Source organism: Cyprinus carpio, chromosome A14 (genome assembly GCF_018340385.1).
Source record: "Cyprinus carpio isolate SPL01 chromosome A14, ASM1834038v1, whole genome shotgun sequence".
NCBI classification, from domain to species: Eukaryota; Metazoa; Chordata; class Actinopteri; order Cypriniformes; family Cyprinidae; genus Cyprinus; species Cyprinus carpio.
Window position 1 is genome coordinate 29,460,453 of NC_056585.1, and position 21,292 is coordinate 29,481,744.

Here is a 21,292-nt window from a genome sequence, read left to right on the forward strand (position 1 = left end):
CAGTGTGTGTGTGTGTGTGTGTGTGTGTGTGTGTGTGTGTGTGTGTGTGTGTGTGTGTGTGTGAATGATGTTGAACACTCTTTTATTCGCGAGTGTTTCCCAAAGCTTCTCTTCCTCCTGCTCTCATTCTCACGTTTCGTCTCTCGCAGCACATTAAAGCCGTCCGAATCTTTCATTTAAACGTGAAGAGCCATGAATGTGTCAGAATCGCTCGCCTTGTAAAAGCTCTTTTACTTCAGCCTTTCTTTATCGTTCCAACACACGATACACAGCAGCCTGAAGATGTTTCTGACACTTTTGGGCACTTTTAAAACAAGCACAAACGATTGCAGAAATAATGTCATCTTTTTAAAGGTATTTTTTACAATGTTTGTAGTGTTTTCTGAACTCTACATACTTCAGGGATGTGTTTCGTCTTGTTTTAAATATGAGGTAGACGTGTTCCTCACTCTCTAAACGAGATGTCAGCACACAGTTTTCAATGTGTTTATTATTAATCTGATATGAATGTAAACGTGGAATCGGTGGAAGTCGAATCTGAGCAAGTGGAAACTTGCCATTTTTCAGGGACTCTTCGTTTTGAAAGATGCAGATCTGTATTAATTAAGTGTTGAGATGAATTGATTTAATGAAGTTTACAGGTGTCTGAAAGCAGCTGGTCGGTGAATTATTCAGTTATTTTCTGTTTTATCTTGTAAGACAACTAAGAACTGCTCTCAGACGTACAACATGGTACATCTGATAAACAAGCGAGTATTTACTGTATATGCTTTCTATATTTAATATATATAAAATCACAAATGATTTTACATTATATAATGTAGATATAAATATGTAGATATAATTAAATTTTATAAAAAAAATTTATATAATTTTAGATATGTATAGAATTTAATCTAATTTAAATTTTATTTATATAATCTATTCATATCTAACATACTATCTACATATCAATTATATAAAAAAATAAAAAACAAAACAACAATAATACAAACATAAATAAAAAATAAAACATCAATTATACAAACAAAAATTATGTTATAAAAGAAAACACTATATGTGCCATGATTTAATTTTTTATTTTATAATAAATTAAGTGTGTTTTATATATAAGTCCGTAAATAGTATTTGGTCACAATTTTGTTGAAAAGAAAATAAAGTGACCTTCTTTTCATTTTTACATTTAATACAGAACAAAAAGTATTTTTACTGTCGCTGTTTAATTGTTTAAAAAGGTTCCTGGTATGATTTTGATAGTGTAGAGTATTTTGGTCAGCTTGCGCTGTATGGTGACGTGCTACAGAAATAGATATGATTGATTGATTGATTGACTGATTGATTATAAACACTGTGAACGTTTGAGTCATCGGCTGGGTGAGAGAAGGAAGCGTTTGTCAGCTTCGAGTCTTTGTCCTTCCGGAGTCTCTCCAAACACACAGTTAATAAAGCAGTAACAGGGCAACAGATCCGCTCTCGCTCAAACATCTCTTCCCAGCGTTCACTGCAGCTTTATTGACTCTGGCTCTCTTTCTGTCCGTCTGAGAGTTTCGTTTGGAGTAAATGAACTGCCCTGTAAATTCACCCTCCATTCATCCTCACATATTCTACTGAAAACGTGAACATCTAGTTTAAGTTTTAAAATCACAGAACGTTTTCTCGTAGCGTTTGTATTTATCATTTTAATTAACTTCATATGAAGTCTATGCTGTGTCATCATGAGCATTTGTTTTTTTCTAAAATATAACATATACACACACACATATATATATATATATATATATATAATTTTTTTTTATTTATTTAAATATACATTCACATCAGGGTTACTGCATTCAACTAAAACTACTAAAAAATTACTTGAGATAAAATAAAATAAACTTTTTTTTCAGCTGGTTGGCAAAAAAAAATACAAAAATGACAAAACACAGCAAAATTACTAAAACTTTAACTAAAATGAAATATAAAAATGAAAACTAATTCAGAATATTTATAATAGTGTGTCAGTGATACTTGAATATCACTACAGTATATGCACACACACACACACACACACACACACACACGCAGCAGGTCAGTAGTAATGTGGCTCATAAGCAGCTTATGCGGCTCCGTATGTTTGTGAGAGACTGAGTTTGTGAGCTTGCAGCAGAATTAAGATGCAGCACACGCTTGAATGACTTCCAGAGCGAGAAGCAGGACAGATGGAGCACGTTTACTGCAGTCAGACGCTCGAATCCAGCTAAAGCTGCGGGCTCTGAAGAGAGACTCCAGTGCACGATTAGAGCCACTATCAAGTGAGCTTCACTGTGAAGTGTGCACTCAGGTCCAATTCAGCTGATTCAGTGAAAACAACCTTTTTTGTTTCAGTTCATGTTTTTGATGGTTTTAGTTAACAATAATAACCCTGGCTTGAGTGTGTTCTTAAAGAGAAACTTTGTGTGCTTGTTTTTGGATTGTGGGAGGAAACGAACCTTCGTGAAGGACACGTGGAGAGATTCAGTGTGAATCATTTATCTGTCACTGCGTCCAGTGAGGAGTTCAGCATCACAGATAGCTTTATGAATACTGAATACTGCTTTGTGTTTCTCTCATTAAAACACACACACACACACACATACTCTAATCTGAAGTCAGACGAGGACAGTGTTGAAGTGAAACTGAACTGGTACCACAAATTAAAACCACTTAATAAATACATGAATTATTGATTCAATTTTTTCAAGTTAATTAATAGTATAACCCATATACAGAAATATATACACATAGAGAGAGAGAGAGAGACAGAGAGAGAGACAGATAAATTGAGAGAGACAGAGAGAGAGACAGAGAGAGATATTTGTGAGTGTGTAATTTTTTCACCTCATATTGAAAGAAAAATGACTATTTTGCATATAGAAAATGAACCCAGTTTTTATACTACGACTTTTAGATTGTTAAATTATTTTCATTTGTCCTGCAGAAATTCTCATAACTCTAATTCAAGAAAAACTGATTTAAATCCTAAATGTATTTATACAATGGTAGTTTATGTAATGATTCACATTATGCTGATTTCAATTAAATTTACAGTACAATGTAATGTAATGTTTTACTGTAATTTGGTCAACAAGAGAATAATCACTGAAAACAGTGAGAAAAATTAAAGTTTCTCACATCGCAGAATTAAGAAGTTGAGAGTGAATGTGAGAAATTGTCATAAAAATAATTTCAGTTTAAAAAATATCACATTCTACATTGCACAAAAGCAACTTTTTGAAGTTCTTTGATGTTTTACAAGAAAATATGTTTTTCTGCTTCACAGTTTCTCATTTAATTCAGTGTGTCATCTGCCATTTCTTTGTAACTGTTTGTGAAATTTACAAGCAAATTCTGAGCTAACTTTTTTCAGTTTATGAATAACTTTCAGTTTCCTTGAAATAAAGAATATTTCATAATTTCTTTTGATGTTGTCATGAACCCTGAGCTGCACATGTTCTGCTGAAGAGATTCGAGTCTCTTCCGTGTGTTTAATTGGATTCATCAGTGTTCCTGTAGCTGCAGTAAATATGATGATCAGAGCCCAACACACAGACACAACCACAGCAGATCTTCAGCAGGCCGTCCTTCACGTTCGGTGGGGTTTGAGAGCAGAAGGTCGGGCTGTGTGGGATTATGGGAGCTTTTTGGTGAAAGCACAAACACACACACATTCCTGTTCCATCAAGTTGGGTTCGCTGTAGTTCAGCTGGTCTGTGGTTCATGTGCAGGTCTCACCCAAGGCCCTGCTCGTAAACAGGTAATGATGTCACTTCCTGTAGTCAGAGAGGAAGTGCCTGGATCTGGTCCAGCAGAATCCTGGAGAACAGGAACAATGCAGCTCTGATTTCACGCACAAACACTGAGAAACGCATGGGATATGAAATATTCAGTATTTTAGGTTCTAATCAATAGTTCAGTTCTGGCAGGTTCTCTCAAAGTTAGAAACAAATGTTCTTCAAGTAACATTAAAGGAATGTTTATTCAGTTAGTTAGACATCAAACATTTTTTTTTTTTTCAGAAATATTTGGATGTTCCTCTAATAATGTTTAAACGTTACACAGAACATTGTTTTTGAAATGGTCCTAATATATAGAAATATCCAGTTTTCTCGTTTCTAAAACATTGTTATTTAAAAGTTTTTAAAATGTTCTACTTACTTTATTTTCATACAAAAAATAACGTTAACTGAATCTTTATTTTTAATATTCTGAGAATGCTTTCTTGTCGTGATTTGAATGTTATTTAAAGGTTACAAAAACTTTTTTAGAACATTCATCAAGTAGAAATAACAAGAAAATTCGAGAACGTTTTCTTTCAATGCTACGAGAACATGTATCGAATATAAATAAAGTTGTAAGAACTTTCCATAAACAATATTTTAAGAACGTTTTGCTCTAACATAAAAAAGAACGTTGTGAGAACGTTCGCTGTTAGTCGAGTAATTGTTTCTCATTGTTCAGAAAACATTCAAAAGTAATATTTAAATAATGATTGCAAAACAATCAGATGTAACATTCCCTCTCTAATCTCTCTAATGTTCACATAACCAAGAAAAAACGTTTTTTAAACATTTACAATAAAAAAATGAATGTTTTGAACTTTCTGAGAACATTCAGAAGTAACATTTTCATAACTTAATGGAAACATTCTTAGATTGTGTTTTTGTGAGCTTTGATCAAATTGAATCAGTTTATGTACAGAGAGAGAGAGAGTTTTTGTTTTAAACAGTTTCAAAACTCATTTTGCTTTCATAAAGTGATTAATTTTTTAGTAAAACCTGATTTTTTCAATGCACTCACTGTAAGAAAATAACTAACCAGTACATTTTCCGTTCATTTTTACATATGGGTCTAGTCAATGCATTATTCAAAAGACAGGTAGAAAACTGTGAATAATCAATATGGAAAATTAAATTCCTTCATAATAACAAGTACGTTGTGCCTGGAGAGTGTCATTGATGTTGAAAATATGTGGTTTTGCAGTGTTTATGTGCGACAGAAGTGTAGATGGTTTGAAATTGTTTGTCATGTAACTGGACATATTAAATCTGAGACAGACAGATGAGGAGAGATTTTGTTGTGCAGGAACACAGATCTGAACTGATCACACTAACTGGATCAGACGTCTGATTAGTGTTGAGTAATGGAGTCCTGTCACGTTCACACACACCTGCGTCTGCATCTCTGTGTGTGTGTGTGTGTGTGTGTCACTCTGCTGATTCTTCAAAACACACTCGATCAATATGAGTAATCAATACAGAGGTTTGGCTGCTGTCTCACTGCTTTTTCCATCGTCTTGCACATGAGTGTGACATTTCTAAGACTGTGTGTCAAGTTAAGAACTTAAGTTATTAAAGTTTAAATGTTCCTGATTTTGTAATGTTTGTCAAGGTTTCTTGCACCAGAAATAGCTGTAATTTAGTAGCACATCACCATTCATTAAAGCAGCTCAAGTTTGAATGAATGCTGAATAGGCTTTTATATGCAAATGAAGGCAATTATGTTAATGAGTTCATGGTTGTGAATTTTACAATAACATTCTATTTCTTAATACAAGTCAACTTTAAGTACTATTAAATAGCATTATTTAATGTCAACATTTACTAATGCATTTTTTAAATAAAAAGTTATATCTGTTAAAATTGATTAATTGACCTATATTACATGAACAGTAAACAACAATTTTATAATTTACTAATATTAATGCCTTTGTTCCTCTTTTTAAAGTCACTTTGGATAAAAGCATCTACTAAATGCATACAGTAAATGTAACTGTAGATGTAATGCTTTAATGTTAACAGATACAACTGATTTTAATATTTAATGCACTCACATGAACAAACATAAACAGAGATGAGTAAATGCTGTGAGAAATGTATTGGTCATTGATAGTTCATGTGAGCTAATGCATTAAATAATACATTTATTCAGTGTTGCTTGAAAAAGATATTTAGATATTTATACAAAGTCAAAAACACTAGTTAAACTATATTAAATGATACAAGTCATTTTTAATACAATGTGCAACGTTTTTGAACATGGCAAACAAACAAATAAACATTTGATTTTATAATATATATTTTTTTTATAAATATTTATATATTTTTTAAATTGTAAAAATGCAGACAGTTTTCTATTAGGATTTGGTTACAGTACTTATAACTGTATATTAAATATACAGAGTACAGTATATAACAATAGAAGTCTGTGCAATGTCTCCATTTAGATAAAGTGTGCAACATTAAACAGGATTGTTTTGGTCTTAAACTGTGTATCAGACACAGGTCACAGTGTTTAAGGTCTGAATGAGACACACACACACACACGTTTCCTTGTGCTCATCAGATAAATGCTAATCTGACACCATGCTAATCTCTTTGTCTTTGCAGTGAGGATGAGGCGATTAAAGCGTGTGCTAGCAGCTTATTAGCATGTGTTATTAGTTACACTAATCTACTGGAGGCCTGCAGGAACAACACGCTCTGAAAAAACGCCTCAGATTGCTTGCAGGCGAGGGGAAAATCTGCAGCCATTTTTCTTCTCTCTGGCTTTTGTTTTTACGAGCAGGATTTTCTGCTGCGGTGTAGAAGCGCACAGTGTTATCAGAGGCTGAATTTATGCACGGAGAAAACTCATTTTAATCACATTCATTCGCTGCGAGAGGGGGCAGATGTTTGAATCACTTTACCTCTCTGTGCTTCTTGTCATCTGCTATTCATTTAGCACGCTCCCCTCTGACCCATCGGGCCGCTTCTCATCACTGCGGCTTGATTTTCGCTGAAAATAGCATTCTTTCTGCCGCGTGCCTCACTGTTTTAAACAGCAGGATTACATCTGTAAACCGTGCTGCCCCCTGCAACGATCCCAATGTATATTTAAACATTCCTGAGTGTTTGAGGCACGCGGTGAGTCAGAGATTAGCGCTGGACAGGAGTGCAGACAGATGGCACCGACTCCAGCTCAGGATTTCAGCAGAGATGCTTTGGCTTGAGAAGTTAATCTGTGCTGCTAGAATATCAAACCATCTGTGTTTAATGAGTTAAGAGGGTCCAAACCCAACTTGTCACACCTGCCAGAGGCCAGTGATTCTTATCAGTCATCAAACTGTATTTTTAATCCATAAATACAGTTCATTATTTTCTTTAGGAGACATTTGTGTGTCATTGATTTAAATCTCTGATTTGTTTACATCACTGAGTGTCAGACTATCATTCTTACTCCATATGATATGTTGCAGCTTCTAACAAAGCTATGAGCCAACTGGTTTGTAATGTTGTATTATTTAGTTGCACAGAGCCAATTTTTCACAGTTGCCACTTGGCGAGTGTTCATTTTGGACCCTGGAATTGGGTCATGTACTGCTTCACACTCATATATAGATGAACTTGTTTTTCTCCTGTGTTTGTAGGAACGCCATCTTTGAGCAGTTCTGGTACTGTGACGGTGCTGGTTGGTGATGTGAATGATAATATTCCATCATTCAGCTCAATGTCTTTCCACACAACCATTCCTGAAGATGCGCCCACTGGAACAGACGTCCTGTTGCTGAACAGCTCAGATTCAGATGTGGGACTCAATGGCGTGATCAGGTACGACATACAAACAAAATACTATAGACTGAAGCCAAAATTCTAAAATTTGTTTTTTTTTTTAGCAATTTTGTCATCAAACACACAGCGCTACCTGTTCCTCATGTATCTCTAAAGTGCCCCTGCATGAGCTCATGTGGGGGCAACATGCTCCACTTTCTCAAAAACATGCTAATGAGGATGATAATGAAGTATGACAGACAGATCAGAGCCCCATGGGGGGCAGCGGGAATGTGAGGGGCTTCAGTTCTTAATTCACAGAACCAGCTTCATGCATCAGTACAACATCATAATTCTCACCGATCATGAACTGGCGTGAGGTGGATGATGCGTGACTGTGGATGGTGATGTTGTCATCTCGCAAGGGTTGTTTTTCACACTTTGTTCTATAATTTGTGGAATTCCCGTCTCACTGATACAAGCACACAGTGAAGTTGCCATGTGTGCATGTTACTGTCAGAACGAGTTTGTGTCACAGGCCCCGAGAGTGAACCTCACTGAAACTCAAGGCAGCATGGGAACGGCTCGAATGGGGTGTTTTTGATCAGGGCTGGTTCACTGATGCACAGCTGAGAAAAAATGCTGCGGGAATTATGAAAGAATCTGAAAGATGAATAAAGAATTAATCTTCCTGCCGCCCATATGATAAGATACTTGGCAAACAAAGTTCTGAATTCTTGCTTATGAGGAATTTGTGTTGGGGCAGGTGCTGACACTGTACAGACCGAAACATGCAGCTTTCTTGTAGCTCAAATGGTTGAACATGGTGCAATAGCGATGCCAAGGTCATGGGTTTGATTCCCAGGGACAGCGAGCACTGATGTGTGTGGGTGGTTGACAAATAGCATTGTTTGGTCTCCATGCATAAATTTAATCTGTTGTGTTTGTGGTTTACAGTTACAGTCTCAGTGGTGGGGACGGTCAGTTCTCCATCAACCCAGCCACAGGCTTGATCATCACCAGCTCCTTGCTGGATCGAGAGGCACGGGCAAGTTACCAGCTGCTGGTGGTGGCAATGGACGGTGGACAGCCCACTCCACTATCCAGCTCTGCCACAGTGTCTGTGGTTGTGGCCGACGTCAACGATAACCCTCCACGGTTTCACCATCATCCATATGTTACACACATACCTGCTTCTACTTCCACAGGTGCATCTTCTGTGGCAGGGGTTAATGGTTTCATTGGGTTGTTGTCTGTCTGATCAGCATTTAATCACTTCGGTTCTGTTTTTTTTTTTTTGCAGGCTCACTGGTCTTTGCAGTCACAGTAACAGATGAAGATTCCGGCTCAAATGCCCAACTTCACTATTCGCTCACTGGACGCAATTCAGAAAAGTTCAAGATAGACCCTATCAGAGGTGCCATCACTGCAAATGAAAAACTCACAGGAAGTTCAGAGGTCACCTTCACGGTCCACGTAAAAGATGGAGGCACCAACCCCAAAACAGACAGCACAACTGTTACAGTTCGCTTTGTTACTGGAGGAGACTTTCCCCATATAAGAATCAAGGAGAAAGCCTTCACCTTCCCAGAGAACCAACCCACAAATACTGTTGTGACTAAGGTCACCGGATCTTCACCTAGGGCAGGTTCTTTGTCGTACTACATTGCAAGTGGAAACCTGGATAATGCATTTCACATAGATCAACTTTCAGGAGAGATGTCTATCAAAAAGCCTCTGGACTATGAGAATATTGAGAAGTATGTCTTGTGGATAGAGGCCCGAGACCAAGGCTTTCCCCCTTATTCAGCCTATGAAAAAGTAGAGATCACAGTTCTGGACGTTAATGACAACCATCCTACTTTTGAGCAAGAACCGTTCCACGCTGAGATTTTAGAAAACCTCTCACCTCAACGTGTGCTGATAGTATCGGCATTCGACCAGGACAGTGGACCAAACGGGCAACTGGAATATGCCATCATTGAAGGCAACAAAGAAAACAGCTTCAGCATCAACCGAGCAACTGGTGAAATCCGCACAACACGACCACTGGATCGAGAGAAGGCCGCTCAGTATTCTTTGATAGTGAAGGCAACGGATAGAGGCAGTGCTCCTAAAAGCACAGCAGTCAAAGTCTTGATCAGTGTGCTGGATGTCAATGACAATGCTCCCAGATTCTCCAAAATCTTCAGTGCCACTGTACCTGAAAATGCACCAGTGGGCTTCACTGTTACCCGAGTAACCACCACCGATGAAGACGCAGGAGCTAATGCTATAAGCCGATACTCCATCAGCGATGCAAGTCTTCCCTTCATTATCCACCCCAGCACAGGAGACATCACCATCAGTAGGCCTCTGAACAGAGAGGACACGGACCACTATATTGCCAAAGTCTCAGCACACGATTCAGGATGGACTGTTAGCACAGATGTCACAATATTTGTAACAGATGTGAATGATAATGCTCCAAAATTTAGCAAGCCGTCATATTATCTGGACTATCCTGAGCTGACAGAGGTTGGATCCATTGTGACTCAAGTCTCTGCCACAGATCCTGATGAGGGTTTCAACGGTAAAATATTTTACTTTATTAGATCTCAAACAGAGTACTTCCGAATCAACTCCAGTTCTGGTGAGATCTTCATTAAACAGCAGCTCAGGTATCAAAACTCCAGTGGCCACAGTAACATCAATGTGAACCGTCATAGTTTCATCGTAACCGCTTCAGACCGAGGCATCAAGCCGCTCATGAGCGAAACCACAGTTATCATAAATGTAGTTGACAGCAATGATAACCCACCCACGTTTGAATCTTCTTTTTACTTTACCCCTGTCACTAAAAGTGTAAAGGTCGGCACCAGACTCCTCAAAGTCAAAGCCCATGATCACAAGGACTTTGGCCTGAACTCTGAAATAGAGTATGCTGTGTCTGGAGGCAACAGTTCCAGCAAGTTCCGCTTGGATAAACAAACTGGATCGGTCACAGTAGCATCCTCGCTTACCGCAGACACAGATAAAGTTTACCTGCTTGAAATAACAGCAAGTGACAAAGGAAACCCTCCTCTGTCCGCTAAGACCACAGTCAAAGTAGCTGTTACAGAAGAGAACCATCATACTCCAGAATTTTCACAGAACCAAGTAACAGTTACAGTGTCTGAAGGTCTGACTGTCGGCACAGCCATCCGCACACTTTCAGCACGAGATAAGGACAAGGACAAACAAATGAATGGCCTAGTCACGTACAACATCTCCTCAGGTAATGACGATGGCTTGTTTTCAATTCACAGTCAAACCGGTGTCTTATCCCTGGCAAAGCCACTGGATTACGAAACAAAACAGAAGCATGAACTCAGAGTTTCTGCAACAGATGGTGGGTGGATTGCCAAAACAAGCTATGTTACAGTTAATGTCCTAGTTACTGATGTAAATGATAACCCTCCTGTGTTCGACCCTGTGGAGTACTTCCCAGTCGTGCAGGAAAATGTCCCCAGTGGCACTACTGTGGTAAAAATGAATGCAACTGATAAAGACTCTGGGCCAAATGCCCTGATGGCGTATGTCATTCAGTCATCAGACAGTGACTTGTTCATAATTGATCCCAACACAGGAATCATCACCACACAAGGTTTCCTAGACTATGAAGCTAAACAGGTGTATCACCTTACCGTCAAAGCCTTTAATGTTCCAGATGAAGAACGATGCAGCTTTGCATATGTTAACATTCAGCTGAAAGGTGCTAATGAATACGTCCCTCGTTTTGTGTCAAAGCAGTACTACTTTGAGGTTTCAGAGGCAGCACCTAAAGGCACAGTCGTTGGGGAGGTGTTTGCCAGCGACAGAGACTTGGGAGAAGATGGCATAGTGTATTACTTGATTTTTGGCAGAAGCAGAAAAAGGGGTTTTAGCATTAATAAAAAGACAGGCCAGATCTACGTCTCAGGACCACTTGATCGTGAAAAAGAAGAAAAGATTTCTCTCAAAGTCTTAGCTAAGAATGAAGGAAGCATTAGAGGGGCAGATATTGATGAGGTGCTTGTGAACATCACAATTCTGGATGCCAACGATCCTCCTGTATTCACCCAGGAGCTCTATGATGTTCAGGTGAATGAGGGATTATCCCCTGGAGGCCTGGTTACATTCGTCAGTGCTGAGGATTCGGATTCTGTCCCTAGCTGGAGCAGATTCACCTATGCCATCACTGCCAACTATGAAAAAAGTACCTTCACCATCAACCCTCAGACAGGACAGGTGTCTGTGGCTTCAGAACTGGACCGGGAAACTGTCCCTGTGTACAACCTCACTGTCCTAGCAGTAGACTCTGGTTCTCCAGCTGCCACCGGCAGTGCCATTTTAATTGTGACCCTGGAGGATATTAATGATAATGGACCAACTTTGGAGACTACAAGTGGGGAAGTGATGGAGAATCAGAGGGCAGGAACAACCGTGATCACGCTCAGTTCAAGTGATCCAGATCTTGCACCAAATCAAGGACCATTCTCCTATAGCCTTGTCAGCACTGGAGCAGCATCCAGCTACTTCACCCTCAGTCCATCTGGAGAGCTGACCACCAGCAGAGAGATAGACCGAGAGCAGATAAGTGATTTCTACCTCCCTGTGATCATCAAAGACTCTGGTATTCCTCAGATGTCCTCAACAGGAACTGTCCACATCAAAATTAATGATCAGAATGATAATCCCTCAGAGTCTCGCTCCGTAGAGATCTACGTGCATTATTTTGGAAATATGTTCCCTGGAGGATCACTGGGGGTGGTAAAGCCACAGGATCCAGATATACAAGACACATTCCACTGTTCTCTGACTCCATCAGCAGCTATCCTTTTTAGCATTCCCACAGGAACCTGTGACCTCCGCTCAAACAGTCGCTCCACAGATGGCACCTTTGATTTATCAGTGCGTAGCAGCGATGGTGCCCACGATGCTGTCAACAGCCATGTGCGTGTTTTCTTTATTGGATTCAATAATGCCACAGTGGACAACAGCATCCTGATACGCGTCATCTCCCAAAGTGCCAGTGACTTCCTTACTAATTACTACCTCAGTTTCCTGCGCATTGCCAATTCACAGCTAGCTGGTTTGGGCACTGGAGTCCAAATCTATGGGGTGTTTGAACTAGACAACAGCACTTTCCTGATGGCAGCTGTTAAGCGTGGTCATGGGCAATACATCAATCCAAGTGGAGTCGCCACTTTCTTCCAGAGCATCAAGGAGATTCTGCACAGACAAAGTGGAGTTAAGATTGACTCTGTGGACTATGATCCCTGCTCCCACAATCCGTGTCAAAATGGGGGGAGCTGCAAGAGGCGGCTGGGTGTTGGCCCAGACATGAAGACAGAGGAGAGTGTCCCGGTCATCCTCGTGTCGAATCGCCCCCTACAGCCATACGCTTGTAACTGCAGGCCAGGTTACGCCGGTACCCTCTGCGAGACTGACATCGATGAGTGCCAGCCAACACCTTGTCACAATGGAGGAACTTGCCACAACTTGGTCGGCGGATTCTCTTGCTCCTGTCCAGAAGGTTTCACTGGGATGGCTTGTGAGAGGGACATCAACGAGTGCCTTTCGAACCCCTGCCAGAATGGGGCACTCTGCCAGAATTACCCCGGGGGCTTTAACTGCCTGTGCAAATCTGGATTTGCAGGTACAGTCTGTCATCTATTTTCCTTTTACCAGTAACACAACCACAGATGTTAAGAAAGGCACATACACGCAGCTTGCACACAAGTGTGTTATCGTTTTAGGCCAAGAAAAATATTTGCTTCTAAGTAATTGGAGGGGTGTTGTAACCCAAGCATACAGTGGCCATTGCCAAAAGCAGTTTGCTGTTAGGGTCACAAACTGGGAGGTATCAGCTGTGATGCAGATCAACTTGTCATGTTTACTGTAATGAAAGTAGATGATCAGATTTTCAACCTAATAAGGACAAGGCCGTAAACCACCTTCAGATTTCACCTGTGCTGTGCAGTTAAACTGCTTGTACTCTGTTTGTACTCTACAGCGGACTCTGAGTTTAAGGACTGTGTGGCTTCTTTGAGTCCATTTTAAGACAGGTTAAGTCGTAGATTTTTTTTATATATATATATATATTCATTTTGGAATGCAGAGATCATTTGTAAAACTAGCTAGCTCAAGCCATTTCAGAGTTTTTAAATCTGTAATGATGACATATTAAAGTGACTTTAAAATCAGTTGGTGTAAGTATGGATCTGTCTGTGATGTTTGCTTTTGAATAAGCGTGTGTGATAGCCTTAGCTTGAATCGGCTCTGTTTGGGCAGGTGTTGGCTGTAGATTTTGGATGTTGTTTTCAAAATGGAGCTGTAACAGACGTTTTGTTTCAGGCTCTGAGTCATTAAGATTCTTTTTTTATTTTGATCATAACAAATGACTACAGTGTGTTCACATCGGAGGCCCCAGATAAATGGGGCTGCTAGAGAATTACACCTATTGACTTACAGTAGTGTGCATGCACTCCAGCTGAACCCCACACTTCCTGTTTTGCTAGCAGTGATTGAGTTTTCGTTCTTCATGCCATTTGTCTTAAAGCGTTACATACAGGGAGCAGAAAAGGAAAGAACTCAACTTAAGTTTATGCTTGATCATTTGTATGTCCAGCCATTCTGTTTTTGTCATAGTCTTCAGCGTACAGTATATGTGTGTGTTTTATATCAGCTCCTCTTTTATGGGTCTCCCAGAACCAGTGCAGCTGATGTACATGTGCACAGAGAAACCTTCATGACAGACTTTAACCCTCTCTTTCTTAGAAATTTGGGTCCATTTAAAAGGTGTAAGTCTTCAAGCTGTTTGTATTAGAAAGATAAAGTGTACCAGAGATGTGAGCGAGAAAGAAAACACAGGGGATTCTGGGAGCCCCATGTGAGAACAGTCATTTTTGTGTGTCATGCTCACCTCATTGTTTTCATTGGTGTTGTTTCATGAATTCAGGGAAAGCCTGTGAGTCCATCATCAATTACTGTGAGTGTAACCCCTGTTTTAATGGGGGCTCCTGCCAGAACCGGGTGGAAGGCTATTACTGTCACTGTCCTTTTGGTAAGTCATCATTTCAGCCCCGGGACCAGTTCAAGGTCCTTCAACTGCTGCTATTAATTCTGGACTGTGTGTGAGACTGTAATGCAGAAACAAATGTGTTGTAGATTACAAAAAATGAATTGCAGAGTGAATTTGTCAGTTGACACATACTGTGGTAAATGTTCAACTGTATTTTTTGTGTGTTTTACTGTGAATGTCATGAATTTTTCACTGCATGAAATTCTTACGGCCCAGACAGACAGTAAATCACTCTCGCTCTGCAGGTGTGTTTGGAAAGCACTGTGAACTGAACAGTTATGGATTTGAGGAGCTCTCTTACATGGAGTTCCCCAGCCTCGACCCCAACAACAACTACATCTACATCAAGTTTGCCACTTTGAAGGAAAACGCCTTGCTCATGTACAATCACGACAACCAGACCGGCGACAAGGCGGAGTTCCTGGCCCTCGAGATCTTAGAAGGCAGAATGAGGTTCTCGTTTAACTTGGGGAGCGGCACTTACAAGCTCATGACGACCATCAGGGTCTCAGACGGCCAGTTCCATACGGTCATCGCCAGGAGGGCAGGAATGGTGAGTCCTTTAGATCTGTCTATTAATCTGTTTGCAAGGAACCTTCAGATTGGTTATGAAGATATTTTACTCTGATCTCGTAAGATTTGAGGTTAAAATGTTTTTATTCAGATTACTCTAGTTGATTTACTAGTTGGTTGTGTTTTATTTATGCATCCTTTTCTGAGATACCAGTCTAAAGTCTTAACTCTTCTGGACTTGCTGCATTAAATCTCTCTGTAAATGGCTTGTAAAAACACTTCAGCACGGCATTACTGCAACACCTTAGCGTTGTGTGATCCGACTAATGTTCCCTGAAAAATAGGCTATAAGTCTGTTGTGGGCCTCACTGAAGGCCTGAGAGTAGAGCCGTGTGTCATGAGAACCCAGCCCCTACGGTGCAATAAAGAGAACCTGATCTGTGTGTTTGGAGAAGCGGATGTGGGTTACTTCGGTGGTTCTGTACGAACATTTTCTTTTTTTCTTCCTTTTCTTTCTAGACGTGAGCTTGAGCAGATGTTAAAGTCATACATGGCCCCTTGTTTTCCCCCATGGAGAAAGCCGAACTCTGACAGTCAAGGGTACTTTTGTTTAGTTTAGATGTCCAAGTTTACCCCACAGCCAGATGCATTGGATTTTGGCACACTGTCTCGAGCTCATGTTTTTTTGTTTTTTATTTTGGTTTAATGGAGAGTCAGAGTTTATCGAGAGCTGGTCTATGGCCACGTTTCTGCTCTTCACTTGTTTCTGCGTTGTGTGTTGCAACTTAGATGGTTGATGAATTATAAATAGAAAATTAGAAATCAGCTCGCACACCCACATGCAGCATGTGTTTCCAAACACCGTCCAAAAAAGCAGCTCAAAGCCAAATCTATTTAATACACAGACTCTGAGAATGCTCTTTGACCTCAGCTGGGTCCAGTTTCAGATTTTCAGACCAGTGCAGTCTAGTCGTGCACTGGATGCACACTAAACCATTCATTCAACAGTTTGCAGCAATCTTTTTGAGTTATGACAACATGATTGAGGAACTTAATTTGCAGCATAAACCATTTGTTGACTACTCAAAAAAAATTAAGTTGTTCCAACTAATTTCAATATAATTGCATGGTTTACCCAGAAAACTGGGAACATTCTCACAACTTTCACTGTTAGTTTTTAAGTTTTATAAAGGGCCAAAACTTTCTTAAAGTAATATTTATGAACTGTTCCTATAACTTTATTCATATTTGATATACTTTCTCATAATGTTTAGAAAACGTTCTGAGATTAACATTCTTGGAATGTCCTATTTTGTCTTTGAGCGTTCAAAGAAACTATTCTTTACCTTTAAATAACAAACATTCGACTCACAACAGGAAAGTTGTGACATTTTAACATTCTTAGAATATTAAAAATAAACAATGATACATTTTAGGTTAAAATTCAATTGGTTGAAAAAGTTAGTAGAATGTTGTAGGAAACGTTTTTGTAACTTTTAAATAACGTTCTAATCATGATCAAGAAAGAAAAATCAATCAAGAAAACATTTTAGAAACATTTCAAAACAATGTTCCCGCAACATTTTTATAACCTAAATGTTACCGGTGTAGAAATCCACTCCCTAATTTTCAACGTTAACAAGACAATTTAATTAAGTTCTGCTGCATGAAATTGGTTTTGAGACTCATTTCTGAAAGCAACTCTTTCCTCTGCTGGAAATGCTTTGCAGCGGTGTGCGACTCCTGGAAAAGAGAGCACGCTGTGGTCTGGTTTAGTCTTTTTGAAGTTCAGGGAGGCATTAATGCGATGGCCAGACGCTCGAGCCGCGCAGGAAGTCGTCTGTATCAGCACTTAGCACAGCTCCAGCAGACAAACACATCTTTTCCATTGTTAGTGTAGGATTTTCTTTTTATAGGCTGAAATTCCTCTATAACGGAAGTGAAGTGTCTGTATTATCTGAACGTTGAGGTTGTGCTGCTGTCTGATGTCAATCCTGCTTCTCAGTGCCTCTGTACTCTTTGCACCTCCTCCTCTGAGATGTTTTTCTCCCAAATGTCTGCACGGGACTCATAAAGCACCGAGAGGACAGGACAGATCTCTGTAGAATGTCTTGCGGTAATTTATTCCCCAGCATCTGGGTGTCGTTTTTTTCCATGTAGTATTCTGTAGGCTCAACAAAATACTCAGACTTGACAAATACGTACAGGTCATTTTATTTATGTAATTGAATGTACAAATACATTCCAATATGTTTTTACTTTGATTTAAAAATGCATATGGATTTCTGAGATTGTTATTCTGAGATGCTGAAGTAGAATACAGTAAAATGAAGACTGTCAGTCTCAACCAGTCTCACACAAGCATCATGCTGACCTGATTGTCTGTCTGCTGTGTTAAAGGCGGCGTCTCTCACTATTGACCTGTGTGGGGAGGAACAGGAACCGGGATACTGTGCGGTCAGCAATGTGGCTGTTCATACTGACTGGTGAGAAACACTCATTATAGAATCCCTTTTATACTGTATGTCCCAATATAGAGCGCAACAGTGACCACATGCCAAGTGGCCTGGGTTTTGAAGGCATTTTCATGGTTAATTTTCACCACAGAGTCTGAGATGAATCACAATATTGCAATTTTTTTGACTAAATAAATACATATAATTATATGTGTGTGTGTGTGTGTGTGTGTGTGTTGAAATATTTTAAATGAAAGTTTTTTATTATTAATAATTTTTTCAATTAAAATATATTATTGGTAGATGATTGGTAGGTCTCACTTCAGAAAATTAATAAAAACATTAATAAAAATAACAAACTAATATAAAAATATTTTTTTAATTTAAATATTGTAAATGTAAAAAAAAATGTATATAAAATTTTTTTTATTAAATTATTATATATAAAATATTATACAATATGTTGTGTATATATTTCATCATTTATATATGGTAATATGTTTTTTATTAAAATATTACAATTATTGGTAGATGGTTGGCAGATCTCGAGATTTAGATTTAGAGCATTTAAACAATTTTTGGACTTCTACGCAGCAAAAATGATTTTCTAAGTATTTTTGTCTTGTTTTCTAGTATAAATATCTAAACATTCTTGAATCAAGATACATTTACTTGAGAAGCAAAATCACTTACGGGATTAAGTCGTGTTTTCTGAAAAATGTTTCAAAATGTTGTTAGTTTTTGCTTTAAACAAAAACAAATATCTGCCAATAGAGTCAGAAAAATAATCCTAATTCAAAGGGAAAACAATATGATTTTTCTGACCCCACTGACAAATATTAGCTCTTGTAAATATCACTTAACCTCAGAGCTAACGGTCAATCTGTCTTGGAAGATTTATTGTTACCAGTGAAAATCACTTGCTCTTCTTGAAGCTGAGTGTCGGGCTGCTGTGTCTGATAGCGCTGTCTCGTCTCTCAGGATTCTGGATGTCCAGCCAAACCGTCTGTCTGTTGGGGGCGTTCGGTCGATTGAAGCCCTCCTGCATCGTCGAGGTCAGGTGGCCACGCATGACTTTGTCGGGTGCATCATGGAGTTTGCTGTCAATGGACGTCCACTGGAACCATCTCAAGCTTTGGCTTCACACGGCATTCTGGACAGGTCTGTCACCAAACACACAAACACAAAACACGAGCCAACTCACTGAACGACAGCTCATTCGGCTCTCTGGATGTCTGTGAATGCAAAATGAAAGCTGGCTCCAGCTGGTGTGAATTTTCTGGAGCAGGTTGAATAGTGTTGATTTTATTTCAGGTGAAATTAATGCAGCTCTTTTGCATTTATGCTAATGTTGGAGTCATGGACTCTTGTGTTGCTGTGATGTTCCTCGCTGAAGGTTTTTGTGCGTCTTTCGTCCACAGATGCCCCAGGTTAGAGAGCATGTGTGTCGCTGAGCCCTGCAGACACGGTGGGACGTGTCTGGACATGTGGTCGTGGCAGCAGTGCCAGTGTACTGAGGGTTTCACTGGACCCACCTGTGAGAAATGTGAGTTTTTGCTATCTGGAATGATTAAATCTAATATTAACCATTGGTTATTCATGCATTGGTCAATTTTGAGATTTTGGGCTGTGTCTTCTGACAGTTGGAAAAGAAATACACAAAATACACATTTAAGGGTTTATTTTCATTGCACTTTATCTATTTTGCGCTTTAGATTTCAATTCCAATCCATACCTTTAAAGAGTTTTTTTTCCACTGAAGGTTTTTACTGAGCGGTTTGTTCACTTCATTCACAATTTATACACCAAAACAAATGGTAAAAATGGATAACGGTTTGTTTTTTCAGCAGCACTTACTCACCAAAATTTACAGTTATCTTTAAAAGAAGGTTTTTACTGAGCGGTTTGTTCATATATCATTCACACTGATTTATACAACATTTTATTCCTAAAAACATGTTAAAAATCCATATCTTTAAAAGGCTGAGAGTTTGTTTCTCCACTTCAGCAGCACTTACATACACCAAAACTTACAGTTTTATTCCTCTCTATATTCTGAAGGTTTTTACTGAGGGCTTTGTTCATATATCATTCACGTGTAATTATATTAGATCAACCATATTATGTTTTACTGTATTATGTACAGTATTTTCTGACTTATGTGTTTGAAGAGATTAATTCACAGTCCCCTCTGGAAAAACCTTTAACTCTAATATTTCAACAGCATCAAATTAATTTTGAACCTGGCTTTATCCACATTTCTGTTCTGGAAATGTATGCAAATGAGTGCATATTTAATTTGGACAATGCCTCCATTTGAATATTTAAATGTGACATTTCAGAAAACTTGTAATAAAAAGTTTTTTGGGAAAACAATTTGACCTTATTCACCTGTAGTGTCAGTAATACTTTGAAAAGCATGACTCCACCACAATATAAATGCACTTAATAATGTGTGCTTTCCAATTGCCAGAGCAACAAATAAGCCATGACATGAGAACCAACCAATCAAAACCATTTTGTTTGGCTCCTATATGTGTTGCTGAAATTGCATCAGTCCAAATTCCTGGTCTTCATAACAGTGTATTAAACACCAAATATTTTATGTGAGAGTTAAGAATTGTAATTTTTCTCTTCATCGCAAACAGATCCATGGTGTCTAAACTAGAGTCCTTGTGTTCTTCTCTCAGACATTACTGCAGATACGGCTCTATCTCTGGACGGTTCGGGTCGTTTGGACTACGGTTTGAGTCAGAGCCGCAAGAGAGATGTGTTGTTGGCACGAGCGCTGCAGGACCCCGGCCGACCCGTCCCGGAATACAGCAGCCTGGAGCTGAAGTTCCGCACTCGCAGCGGCTCTGGAACGCTGCTGCACGCACAGGAGAGCTCCAACTACACCACCGTCAGGGTAAGTGTGTATGTGGCTCCAGCTCTGGGCTCACGGCCAACAGGCTGAACTCGCTCCCCTTCGCCTCTCCATCCACAGCAGCTGCTGACAGGACGTCCCGTACAACTAGTGAGGCCGCAGAGAGCTACTACTCAAAAACACACAAACACATCCACAGTATCTCACAGCACAGTGTCGCACATCTCAGATTTGTTCTTTGTTCAAGACAGATTTCCAATTCCAGATTTTGTAGGTCTGTAAATCATTTTCCTTCTACACTGAAGTTCTTTTCTGTTGCCCCTTCTTTTTCCCAAACAAGATTGTTTTTCCATTTTAGTAATGAAACAGTCAGATTAGCGCATGCATTACATAGCACTGTTACAAAATCTAGTGAGCTGCCTACTTAGACAGCATGTCCCAACTTTGGCAATATTGCATTTCTTAGTCACTTGAATTGAATTTAAATGTTAAGGTATCACAGATGAATAATAATAATAAATTAGCTTTTATTTTTATATATTCAGTTTTCATTTAGAAGTAAAAAAAAGTGACATGTGGCCAAGTATGGTGACCCATACTCTGAAATTGTGCTCTGCATTTAACCCATTCAAGTGCACACACACACACAGTAGTGAATACACACACACCATGAACACACCCGGAGCAGTTAGGGGTTCGGTTCTTGCTTAGGGGTCTCACCTCAGTCGTGGTATTGAGGGTGGAAGAGAGTGCTGGTTATTCACTCCCCCCACCGACAATCCCTGCCAGACCTGAGACTCGAACCCACAACCTTCGGGTTACAAGT

At 39.3% G+C, this 21,292-nt stretch overlaps 1 protein-coding gene across 1 annotated transcript in view; it reads left to right on the forward strand.

Annotated features, from left to right (window-relative positions):
- The window catches only part of LOC109101772 (protocadherin Fat 4-like), a 53,928-nt gene that overhangs the window by 25,552 nt on the left and 7,084 nt on the right, over nt 1-21,292 (forward strand). The window contains exons 6-14 of the mRNA XM_042770478.1: nt 7,427-7,607; nt 8,505-8,755; nt 8,851-13,206; nt 14,509-14,613; nt 14,877-15,184; nt 17,545-17,630; nt 18,582-18,761; nt 19,022-19,146; nt 20,291-20,508. Of these exons, the coding sequence (XP_042626412.1) occupies nt 7,427-7,607; nt 8,505-8,755; nt 8,851-13,206; nt 14,509-14,613; nt 14,877-15,184; nt 17,545-17,630; nt 18,582-18,761; nt 19,022-19,146; nt 20,291-20,508 (5,810 nt within the window). The remainder of the gene's footprint in view (nt 1-7,426; nt 7,608-8,504; nt 8,756-8,850; nt 13,207-14,508; nt 14,614-14,876; nt 15,185-17,544; nt 17,631-18,581; nt 18,762-19,021; nt 19,147-20,290; nt 20,509-21,292) is intronic.